Source organism: Phaseolus vulgaris, chromosome 3, assembly GCF_000499845.2.
Source record: "Phaseolus vulgaris cultivar G19833 chromosome 3, P. vulgaris v2.0, whole genome shotgun sequence".
Classification (NCBI taxonomy): domain Eukaryota; kingdom Viridiplantae; phylum Streptophyta; class Magnoliopsida; order Fabales; family Fabaceae; genus Phaseolus; species Phaseolus vulgaris.
In genome coordinates, this window is record NC_023757.2 from 12,386,424 (window position 1) to 12,398,518 (window position 12,095).

Genomic DNA, 12,095 nt, shown 5'->3' on the forward strand with positions numbered 1-12,095 from the left:
TTGCTGCAGAACTGCACCAGCACCTTCACCAAGATCAAAGGTTTCCTAGAACAAGCACACTTGAAAATCCCTTTGGAAAACCTTTCAAAAATTCTTTTCAATCCTTCTACTCACATAGAAAGTGTTTGATCTCTGTCAAAAACGTAATTGCTCAGCATCCTTTCATGTGAGAGAGGCTTTTCTTTATATAGAAAACAGTTTCTAACTTCTTTTCAAAAAACAGTTGAAAAGCTGTTATGAAAACAACAGATTCAGTTTTAAATGAACAAATTTATTTTATGAAAACTGCCAACTCAGCTAACTGAAATAACTGTCTGAGTTGTACCTTTGGTGCCCTAACTAACTTTTGAAAATCCTTTCAGCAAATCAAAGAATAAACATGTTCTTTTACAGAGAAAACAGATTTATTTTTGTGCAGAGTCCTGATTTTTTAAGAAACCTCTAGAAAGCTCTTGGAAAAACTTTTAACCACTTCATGTGCTTATTCTAGGCTTGGTTAGGCATCTAGGATAGATCATGTAGCAAAAGGCAACCTTACACATACACAAGCCAACATACAAGATCATCTAAACCTATTACAAACCTCAAAACAAACTAGCTATTTTCTACATCAAACACACACTAAAACTAGGTAGAGAAGAGGCTTCATCCATCTTCAACAATGTGAACCCTACTTTCAACAACCTCAACATTATAATTCATATTATCAACAATGTGAGCAGCCTTTGCAGCAATGTGAACCCTACTTTCAACCGCCTGAACATTATAATTCATATTATCAGCAATATGAACAGCCTTTGCAGCAATGTGAGCCTCACTTTCAGCAGCCTCAACATTATAATCCATATTGTCAACAGTCTTATGAGCAACCTCAACAACAACCATATTATCAGCAAAACTATTTTGATGAAAGTCAAACATCTTTTCAACCATTTGTGCAAACTGATAATACTCATCGTAATCTTGAAGAACCAACTTTAGAGGAGTTGATGAGGAAAATGATGGACATTAACACAAAATTTCAAGAATGGACGGCTCACAAATTTACAATTCAAAAGGAAGAACCAAGGCAAATGAAGGAGATCACCACGAAATATGATCAACAATGGGTGGCTAACAAAATTGCAATTCAAAAGGAAGAGCCATCTTTAGAGGAACTGGTGAGACAATTAATGGTAAATACAATGAAATCTCAGCAAAGCATAGATGCTAGTCTATTAAAATTAGAAGAGAAAGCTTGTCAATTGGCTAGACAATTTGAAGATATTTCTAAGCAAAGTTTGAATTCACATCATGATCCTAATTTAGATATAGAAAATCTTTCCAACTTTGATACAAGCTATACTTGTGATCCTGATATATGTGTTGAGATTAATTCTTCCATGCTCCTAGTTTCCATTTCATTTGCAAGATTTAAATCTTATCCAGACACTCCCAAAGTGCATATGACTGTTGAAGACACAGGATTTTGATGATACATGTGCAACATGTTCTGTGATGAACAAATGCATATCCTCTAATGATATAATTTGCAGTGCAAACACTGTTGATTTGCAGGTTGTTAGGATCTATGAACCATTATCAACTAATGTCCAACCTCCACTGATGGAGGAAAAATCATTGCTTAATCAAGAGGCATTAGACTTTATGACACATGCTGAAGTTGTTGATGTTGTTATACTTGCTGAATCTACTGAAAAAAATTGCGCACTAGCAGATGACTCTAACAGGGTTTTGGAGGTAATACAAGATGAGGAAGAGTTGACATTGGCCCTCTTTCAGGTAGACACTGCTAGTGGAGAAGAAGATGATATTATTCTTCCATCCTTAAAGGTTCAAAGAGTACAACCTCCTCTATTTAAGGTGAAACCCATATCACTCATTCCATCATCTCCATTGGCTACACCTTTTATCATAATTGGAACGTTTGAAAGCAACCTTTAGCAGCCACCATCACCTCCTAACTTACATTTCATTCCATCTCCCACCCCAACTAGATCGTCTACCCTAGCTAGACTGTCTAGCCTTAGATCACCACCTTTAGACGATCCCCAAACAGTTAACCATATTAGATCGTCTATATTGAATAAATTTACATCTTCCATCTATACTTTGGACAAAACCATCATCCATTCATGGAAGAAACTGTACCATTTCACACGCCCTCTAAACCTATCCCAGTTCCATCCACTATTTCAAGGCTTCTTCATCATAATATTTTTTTTACATAGTTTACCAAGGTACTGCATGCTTTGGTTAGACACTCCAGCTGATAGTGTTTCTACACCACTATGGATGAAGAGTCTTGGCTTATACTGAGGGAATGGTTGAAACAACCGCAACTGCCACTTCCCTCAAGCTGAATGAGGGAGTACTTCTTCTCGCATTTTTATGGTATATATTTATTTATTGATTTTACATTGAGGGCAATGTGTGGTTTAAGTGTGGGGGAGGATAATGATAGTTTAGGATTTATCTTTTGTTGATTTGTTTTTGTGTTTTTTGTTTTTTTTAATTGTTTGAATTTCTTTTTGCTTTTGTTAAAATAAATAAGCTTGTTAGGATTTTCTAATGACTGACATGTTTTATAATTCTTAAAAATCTTGGTATCTTGATATTTTCTGTTTGGATTTTCTTAAAAATTGATAAATAAGTTGGTTATGAGAAATTTTGGGTTGAATCTTTTGATAGAATGTCAGTGAGTTTTGAGCCTTAATTGATATATCATTTAATACCTTTTTTTTAGTGTGTTTTCACTCATGTTTGCTTATACTCTAGAACTTAGCTTGATTCTTTGTTTTACAATTGTGATTTACGTGCATGAACTGATATGATAGAGGCATTCTTTGTTTAAATTAACCCACTAGCCATATTAGCCTACCTTTATGATAATCCATTTGTTAGCCCTTTGAGCCTATAGCCTATTTCTTATTTTTAACCCTCATTACAAGCCTCAAAACAGAAAAACCATGTTTGTCCCTACCTTAGAAGATAAAGGAGCTTTGAAATTATTTGGTAATAGGTTTTTGAATAAGTGTAGAGGTGTATCTCATTTTCAAAGTTTACCTCTTCAGCTTTTTTAAAAAAAAAAAAAGAAAAAAAAAACTGATAGAAAAAAAGGGAATACAACAAGAAAAAGAAAAACAAAGCAAAATAAAAGAAAATAAGAGTGGATCCTCTACTACATTGGATTGACTGTCTATTAAATGAAAAAAAATTATATCTTGAAATAAAAGGAAGAGTTGAATTGTCATAATACTTACACTTGTTTTTAGATCTATCCTCCATTGCTCCTTTGTTTTTCTATGGTTTTAAGCCTAATTTCCCCCTTTTACCTATCTTTACCTTAGCCTCATTACATCCCTTATGAAGACCTTTTGATCTTTGATTGCATGTTTTTTTCGATTGTTATGAATATTAGAGTCTTGCTAAGCATATGGTAGTATTTGTTTGCATGGGTGCTGAGTGTAAATACAAACCCTAAACACTTGAGAGTAGGAGAGTGTTCAGTGAAGTTTTGTCAATTTTGATTCAACCTTCGATTTCAATTACCTGCTTGTATATTAAAATATAGGAATTTCCATTCACATTTTTCTTGATTCCTTGATTTCTTGAAATTATATCATGTCTTTCATTATGAATTCTTAGAATTTTCTATTTATTATTTGCACTGTTTTTCTTTTCTTTTTAAACCTTACAGTGTTTTGCCCGGGAGTGCAAAAGGATAAGTGTGGGGTATTTGATGAGCATATATTTATTCACACTCACTAGCTTTATTCATAGATTATTTATAATAATAAATAAATTCATTGTTTTAATTAATATTCATATAATTGGGTTTATTTGGGCCTTAACTATTATCTTTGGTAATTTTGTGCTTTTAGGGTAAATTATCTGAAGCATCTACCTTTGTAAATGAGCCAAATATGCAAAAGTCCAAGTTGCTTCTTGAACCAAAACAGGAAACAAATTCTAAGGAGAAGAAAGAGAAAATAAAAGTTATAAAATCCCAGAAACAGAATTGGAAGCAAATCTTCTGCAAAATAAAAACAATTATGGAAAGTGGAAACTGTTTACAAAATATAAACTACAATATTCTCTCAAGATCCTTGGAGCAAAAAAGCCTATAAAAGGACACAAGCATCAAGGAGAAGAGAGAAAGCTGCATAGGGTTTCCTTAGTTTATTTTCTTCTTAGTAATTCTTTTGTTTTGCCTCCGCATGGAAGGCTAAACCTTTTTGGTTGATTCTTTTGTAATTTCCCATTGAGTTCTGAGGTTTTGTTCATTAAAAGTTTCTATTTTTTATTCTCTATAGCTGTTTTTATTGTCTAATCTCCTGGAAAACTAGTTTTGTGAGAGGTTGTACTTGAACGCATGATTGAGAGTCTTCCTTGTCTTAATATTTGGTTTCTTAGTTAGTTCGCATCGTTCTAATTAATTTCTTGGGCGCATGATTCAAGAGAGGGGAGGTAAGCATTCCCATGGAGTATACGCATGGAACAAAGTGGGTATTGATTAAACTAGTAGACACATGTTTTACTGGTGAGTTTCAGTTGAATTAGATTGGCGCATGTTCAATCTGGTTTAACTCTGTTGGAGGATTGAGAAAAGATTAATCTTTAGAGAACCTGTGAAGAATTCAATGGTGGAAGAACTTGGGATCAACCGCTTTTTATTTGCTATTTTAATCTCTTTTATATTTTCTACAAAACTATCTCAAAAAACCCCCTTTTTATCTTTATTGTTATTGCCAAGCTAGCAACTCTAGAGGGTCCAAACAAGTCCATATGCAATACATCCAATGGATTTTTTGTAGAAACAATGTCTTTTGAATTGAAAGAGGATCTGATTTGTTTACCTTTCACAGAAGCATCACAGAGCCTGTTATCCTGAAATTTAATGTTAGGTAAACTAGAAACAAGATCTTTAGATTTCAATTTATTTAAGTGATTAGTGTGTATGTGAGTTAACCTCCTGTGCCACAGCCAAGACTCATCACTTCTAGACAGTAAACACTCATTTGAAGAGATAGTTTCCATGATATCCAAGATGTATATGTTATTCACTCTCTTACCAGTAAACAACACCTTACCAGAGGAGTCACTTGAGATTGTGCAGCCTTTTGACTTGAAGTTCACCTTGTATCCTTTGTCACACAGTTGACTGATACTGAGAAGGCTATGCTTGAGTCCTTCTACATAAAGCACATTCTCAATAGTGGTTGAATTCTCTGTTCCAACAGTGCTTCTGCCCAAAATTCTTCCTCGGTTATTATCACCATAGGTTACATGTCCCTCTGCTTTGATCTTCAAGCTAGTGAATTTTGTAAGATCTCCAGTCATATGTTTGAAACAGCCACTGTCCAAGTACCATTGATTTCTCTTGCTTCTTTTCTGCAAAACAGAACAAAGATGATACAAATGGTACCATTTTCAGTATAGGGCCAGCACAGATTAAAACCTTCCCTTTGGTAGCCATTTTGCTAAGTTCTTTGGAACAAGATGATTTCTAGCAATGCATGACCTAGAGGTATTACCGGATTTCATGCAGTAAAAACAGGTTACATGAGATTCCTTTTTGCCACTATTAAAAGCTGAAAAACCTGAATTTGTTGGAACAAAAAAAATTGAAAGCCTTTTGACATTGGTTACATTTCCAGGGTTATAACCAATACCATTCTTGTTGAAAACAGCATTCTATGAGCCAAGGCGAGACTCAAGGTTCTCTCTTCCCTTGGTGAAATTGGAAAGAGTTTTTAGCAAATACTCTGCTTGTTTTTCCAATTTTTTACAGTTTTCACAGGTTTTAATAGAGGCATGTAAGCATGTTAGTTCAAGGCTTACAAGATCTGTTTTGGCCTTATGCAGTTCTTCCTCAAGTGTTTTTACTTTAGGTGCAAGCACATTATTTACCTTTTGCAACTTACTTCATATTACAGCTAGCCTATTTGCTTCATCATGTGTTTCTTTGAAAGCAGCAAGCAATTGATCATAGTTATCAGATTCCATAGAGAATTCACTTACTGAATCAAAGATTGACCCTTCATCCTTCACCAAGAAGCACAGATTGTTTTCCTCACTCTCAGTTGAAGAGTTGCTGGTTGAAGATACTTCATTTTCTTCCCACGAAATGTAAGCTTTTCTCCCCTTGCTCCTTTCAACCTTCTTGCTCGCTGATTTGTCCTTTGATTGATTGTTTGGACAATCCATTTTGATGTGCCCTGTTTTGCCACAGCCAAAGAAAGTGTAGTTAGAGGAATTTGAGTCATTAGGTTTAGGATACCTTCTTTTCTGTTGGTTCCTATCTCTGCTTTTCTTCTTTAGGAATCTGTTGAACCTCTTTGTAAGTAGGCTGATTGTATCATCATGTTCAGCATCTTCTTTTTCCTCATTGATCTCATTTTGTTCACTTGCTTTCAGTGCAAGTCCTTTGGGTTTTCTTTCCACTGTTTCCTGCTCTTTGAGTCTCTTGAGCTCCAGCTCATGCTCCATTAATTTCCCAAAGAGTGCAGCAGTTGACAGCTTTGACAGATCACGGCTTTCTGATATGGCAGTCACCTTAGGTTGCCAGCTTATGTCGAGGCACTTCAGCACTTTTATGTTGAGTTCCTCTCTGTCAAATTCCTTTCCCAAACCAGTACGGTGATTCACAATATGAGTGCACCTTTTCTGTACATCAGCAATGCTCTCCTCGAGTTGGATTCTAAACAATTCATATTCTTGGATGAGAGAATGTTTTCTTGATCTCTTCACATCTTCAGTACCCTCATGAGTGACTTCCAAGACCTCCCACATCTCCTTAGCTGAACTGCATTGGGATATCCTGAAGAACTCATCCATTGTTAATGAGGAGGTTATGATGTTCTTGACCACAAGATCATATTGAGCCTTCTTCCTTTCGGTCTCATTCCATTCAGATTTTGGCTTTACCACTTCTTTATCCTTGACAACCTGCATTAGCACATAGGGTCCATGGACCACAGCCTCCCAAATAAACAAGTCAATAGATTTCATGAAAATTTTCATTCTAATGTTCCAAAAGGCATAATTCATTCCATTGAACATAAGGGGTCTACTAACAGAAGATCCCTCAGCAAAAAGCATTTTAAACTCAGACATTATTGCAAACAAACTTGATTAAAATACAAGTCCTAGCTCTTGATACCAATTGGTGGGTTCAATAGTTTCAAAGTTCAAGAAGGGGTGAATTGACCTTTTAAAAGTTTCGTGCAGAATCAGATTTTATCACAGTACACAAAAAAAATCGATTTATTTGGCAATAAACAGATTTATTTTGACACTGTTTATGTTTAAAAAAATGTTTATATCAACCAAGTAATTCTTGAGGTTATGCAGATTAATTTGCAAGCCACCCACACACTGATTTTAAAGAGAAAACTGTAAACAGCTAAAATAGTGACCTTCAATTTTTGATAAAGGTTCAATTATTAGCTTGTCAATCAATTGGGTAACCTATCACAATCAAACTGTCTCAGTTGTAATTAACAGTTCATATATCTTCTAAACAGAACCAAACTGATTTTCCAGAAAATAAGAACAGTATGAACAAGCCCAGAAAGAACAAATTTATTTTTGATTGAACAGATTCAATTTTAGACAAATTCACAGATAAGCAAGAAACTGAGTGCAGAGATGAGGAGAAATGAACACACAACAATTATACTGGTTCACTCAAATGAGCTACATCCAGTCTCACCTTATCCAAGGTGAAATCCACTAAACAAAACGTACCAAACACACTTACACAACCACTATTCTTAAACCCTACAAGAAACTTGGCACACTGCTGAAAAACACTATTTCAGCACACACACTCTTCAAAAAACCCTATCAAGAAGAGTTTACAATCACACTTTTACAAGAATTTGAAATATGAAACGAATACACCTGATAGAGGATGCAAAAATCTGCCTTAGACCAGCAGAACAAATTGCTCACGGTAGCAGCACCTCTAACCAAGCCTTAGAGCCAACCAAGAACAAGCACACTTTTGATTTGTAAAATCTTTCAAGAACACATGCTAATTCTCTGTAAATCCTTAATTCTCTGTTGTAAAACTTGTTTTCTCAATTGTATGATTCACCTTTAAACGTTGGAACAAGTATTATTTTTATAGAAAAACAACTTATAACAGATTTTCAAAAAACAGTTAAAGCTGTTATAAAAAGAACAGATTGAAAATAAAATGAACAGATTTATTTTCAAAAGCAGTTAGAGAATCTGTTATGTGAAGGAGACTCAGTCAACCACTCTGGTGCAAGGACAATCCGAAAAAACCTTTTAAGATAAACATGGCACCAGACTAAAAAAGAATCTATTCATTTACAGATGAACATATTTATTTTTCAAAACGATAACAGAAAAGACTTAACTATTGAAACACAGTCGTTTTGAAAGAGTGAAGACTTAATCAAAATACTTGATGCACAAAACCCGATTTTCAAAAGACTTAGTCAATGCATCAGTTTAAAAAAAGAAACCATTTATTTAGAAAAGAACAAATTTATTTTTATGCAGTAAGGGTGTTTTTGCAAAACATGTGAAAAACAGTTCCAGAAAATTTGTGCTTGCTCTTATCACATGGTCAGGGGTTAAGAGGTGAGTTACCCAGCAAAAAGCCTACTCTTAAACAACCTCTAAACTATACCTAAGACATTCTTAAAGCAAATGTACATACACGTGAAATTTACAAAAAAGGCTTCATCAAACACATGTCTTGAAGGGGCAGCAACCATCTTCAACAAAATTATCAGGAGCATTAGAACTAATAAGCATGACATTCATCATTTCTTTAAGAATTCTATTTTTCCTTTCAGCTACTCCATTAGACTTAGGTGAATACGGTGGGGTTACTTCATGAATAATACCTTCTTTTACACAATAATCATAATAAAAAAACATATTCACCACCTCTATCTGATCTAATTCTTTTAATTTTCTTATTCAATTAATTTTCTACTTCCTCTTTATAAGTTAAGAACATGTCAAAAGCTTCATCCTTATGTTTAATTAAATACACTTTGGTGTATTTAGAAAAAATCATCTATAAAAGTTACCAAATAATTGTTACCACCTCTAGACATGGTTTGTTTTAAATCAGCAAAGTGCATAGGATACCACATAGGAAAACTAGTAAAACACCCTATGAGTTGTGGAAAGGTTATCAACCTAATTTGAAATACCTAAGAGTGTGGGGGTGTTTAGCTAAAGTGATGTTACTTGATCCTAAGAAAAGGAAAATAGGCTCTAAAACATCTAATTGTTTGTTCTTAGGATATGCAGAACATAGTGCTGCCTATAGGTTTTTAGTTCTTAATAGTGATATAATTTAACGTAACACTATAATAGAGACGGAAAAACGCTGAGTTCTTTGAACACATCTTTCCTTTAAAGAGTAGTGGTACATCTGAACAACCTATATATAGTACTAGTGATGCCATGAGTGAGGATGTTCTTTCAATTTTACATTTTTTTTATTTATAAATGAAACTTAACATTTTTTTAATTAACTAAAATATGAAAAATGATTCATCATTATTTATTCTTCTTTTATATACAAGGGTAAATTTGTAATCTTACAAATTTTACTATTCAAAATAATTTATAATATTCTTACCAGCATCACATCACTCACAAATTTCAATAAAATTTCTTCACACATCTACTCTAACATACCCCAATTCGAACAACCTCAACTTTCTTCACACTTCCACTCCCCCTCACCCTCAACTTTCCACTCCCCATACCCTCTATTGCAAATTACATATTTTCCTACAAGAAAACTTTCGGTAACCGACGCCATTAGTTGTTGTATATTAAATTAAATTCTATCATTTCAGGTGATTTAATATTTTGATGTCTTTATCCATAAAATTTTAATATATTTTATAGTAAATAAATAACTGTTTATACGAATGTGGTGAGAAATTATGAATTCACTATTTGAAAAAAAAAACTGATTTAGTCACTTAATAAATAAAGAAACGGAACAATATTTTATTGATAACTTTTGTGAGGTTATTTGCTTAATTTAATTTAGGGAATACTTTAACACTAAGTAAAAAATTATTATTAACTCATGATATATATATATATATATATATATATATATATATATATATCTTGTCGGTTGATTGAACTGCTAGTTGACTTTAGAACGAATGCATCGTCTTCAATTCCTCTCTCCTGGTTGCTTCTAGTATGGCTTCGTTGGGACAGAGAGCGCTCCACCTGTCAATGACACTCCGACGATCGATTCAATTAGGGTGCACCAAAAGCAACAATAATTCTCAGTGCAGTGTGTAGAAAAAGTGTACCTTTTCCTGGAGACCTCCTCCCTCTTTTATCACTGCTCGTGCAACGTGCAACCACTCTCCCTGGAGCTCAGCGAATCTTAACTAAAAATAATTACATTAATCTTTCATTCGTAACAGAAAACCACCTGCCATGGGCACCAATGATCTTCAGGTGCTATCCGCAGGCCCATTTTCTATTACCCAAGCGTCTCCCTATATTACTAGGGTTAATAGCAAATAGCCAAGTGTAACAAATATGTAACAAAAAACATGCAACAAATACGTAACAGAGGATATATTGCCATAAATTAACAATAACAATAAAATTATATCTACCACATGAATATCTCTTTTAACGGGTGCGTCAAATGAAATTACTTTGTGTACTCATCATGAGATCTAGGCCCAATCTGACCAAGGTCATTAGCCCAGGTTTACTCAGGCCCAAGCACCGAGAAGGTCCTTCGCGGAACAAAGGAACCGAGCAAGTACCTCACAGTGCAAAAGAACCGAGCATACGAAAATACTACTGATAACTGGGCACCGGTTAGTACATTAGCCCCTCAGGCTCGAGCTGAGTTTTAGCTAAGCGAAGAGTCTCCCGAGCGTCGTTGGCCGTTGATGTGACCATTTCTCCGAGGTAGGTGGGGTGCGGTGCTCGAAGCGTTTTTTAAGCAACGTTTTTCTGTTTGTGGTCCCCACGTGTACACGTGCTCCAACGCGAGTGGTGGCGAAAACTCAACCGTTTTGAATTACTTCTTTAGAAATTCTAAAACCCGTAAAACCCTTCGTCTTTCGTTACCCAGAGCTTTCTTACTTCCTCCTTAGCATCATTCAGAAATCTTCTACCCATTTCTTCGAGCTTTCCTTCATCGGTCACGAAAGGAACTCATTTTTCCCCCCTATTATTCATTTTTTGCCTGCTTTTCTGAGATTACTCTATTTTCATCTGATGCTCAACGCCACCTGTTAGCGTATGATCCCTGAAATGTGTATCTAGGTTATATTCTCTTGTTCCTTTGTTCGAATTCAAACTTGTTTTTGCATTGTACTGGGTCTGAACTGTTTTTACTCTTACGTGTGATTGTGCCTAGCCGCGAGCCCTTATGGATTATAAAACCTTGTATCATGGCTCCCCCGAACCTCCTTTCTGAAACTTCCTCCTACACCTCTCATGAAAAAGTAGTGGCCCTTAGGAAGAAAAAATGTCGCTTTGGTAGGGAAGATGATTGGATTTTCCTAGACCCATGCTCACCCGATGAACCTGTATGTTCTGATGAAGCCACGTCCCTAGGTAAGCCTTTTTGCTATGTTTATGCCACCATTTTTCAAAGAATACACCTTTGTCTTCCCCTCTCAGTTTTTGAAAAAGAACTTTTGACCGAGCTGAACGTAGCCTCAGCCCAGTTGCACCTTAACAGTTGGGCATTTGTCGGTGCCTTTACCATTCCTTACGATCAACTCAGCGTCCTTCCTTCCCTTGATGTGTTTCTTTACCTTTTTTAGGTGAAGAAACTACAGCGTCAACTTTAGGTTTCTATAAACAGCATCCCTGGAAAGGGAATCCTTACCCTCTTCCAATCCTCTTACAAAAACTTCAAAGGCCATTTTCTGAAAATCCGAGCTAACAAAAAACACCCTGATCTCTTGAACGGGTTTCCTTTAAATTGGACCGAGAATCCCAACTCGAAGCTTACCCAATGCTTAGACAAGTTAGCCCCTGCCGATCAGGAAGTTTGCAAGTTTTTCACAAGCTTCCCTATTGCCTTTGATATGGTC

The 12,095-nt window shown here is 35.3% G+C and overlaps 1 protein-coding gene across 1 annotated transcript; it reads right to left on the bottom strand.

Annotated features, from left to right (window-relative positions):
* Positions 1–4,862: 4,862 nt before the first annotated feature.
* LOC137839124 (uncharacterized) lies at positions 4,863–7,119 on the bottom strand. Its single transcript, XM_068648251.1, has 4 exons — positions 6,931–7,119; positions 5,938–6,468; positions 4,973–5,394; positions 4,863–4,890 (listed from the first exon to the last, which is right to left on the bottom strand). Exons 1-4 carry the CDS (start codon positions 7,117–7,119, stop codon positions 4,863–4,865), a joined length of 1,170 nt encoding a protein of 389 aa, XP_068504352.1.
* Positions 7,120–12,095: the final 4,976 nt, after the last annotated feature.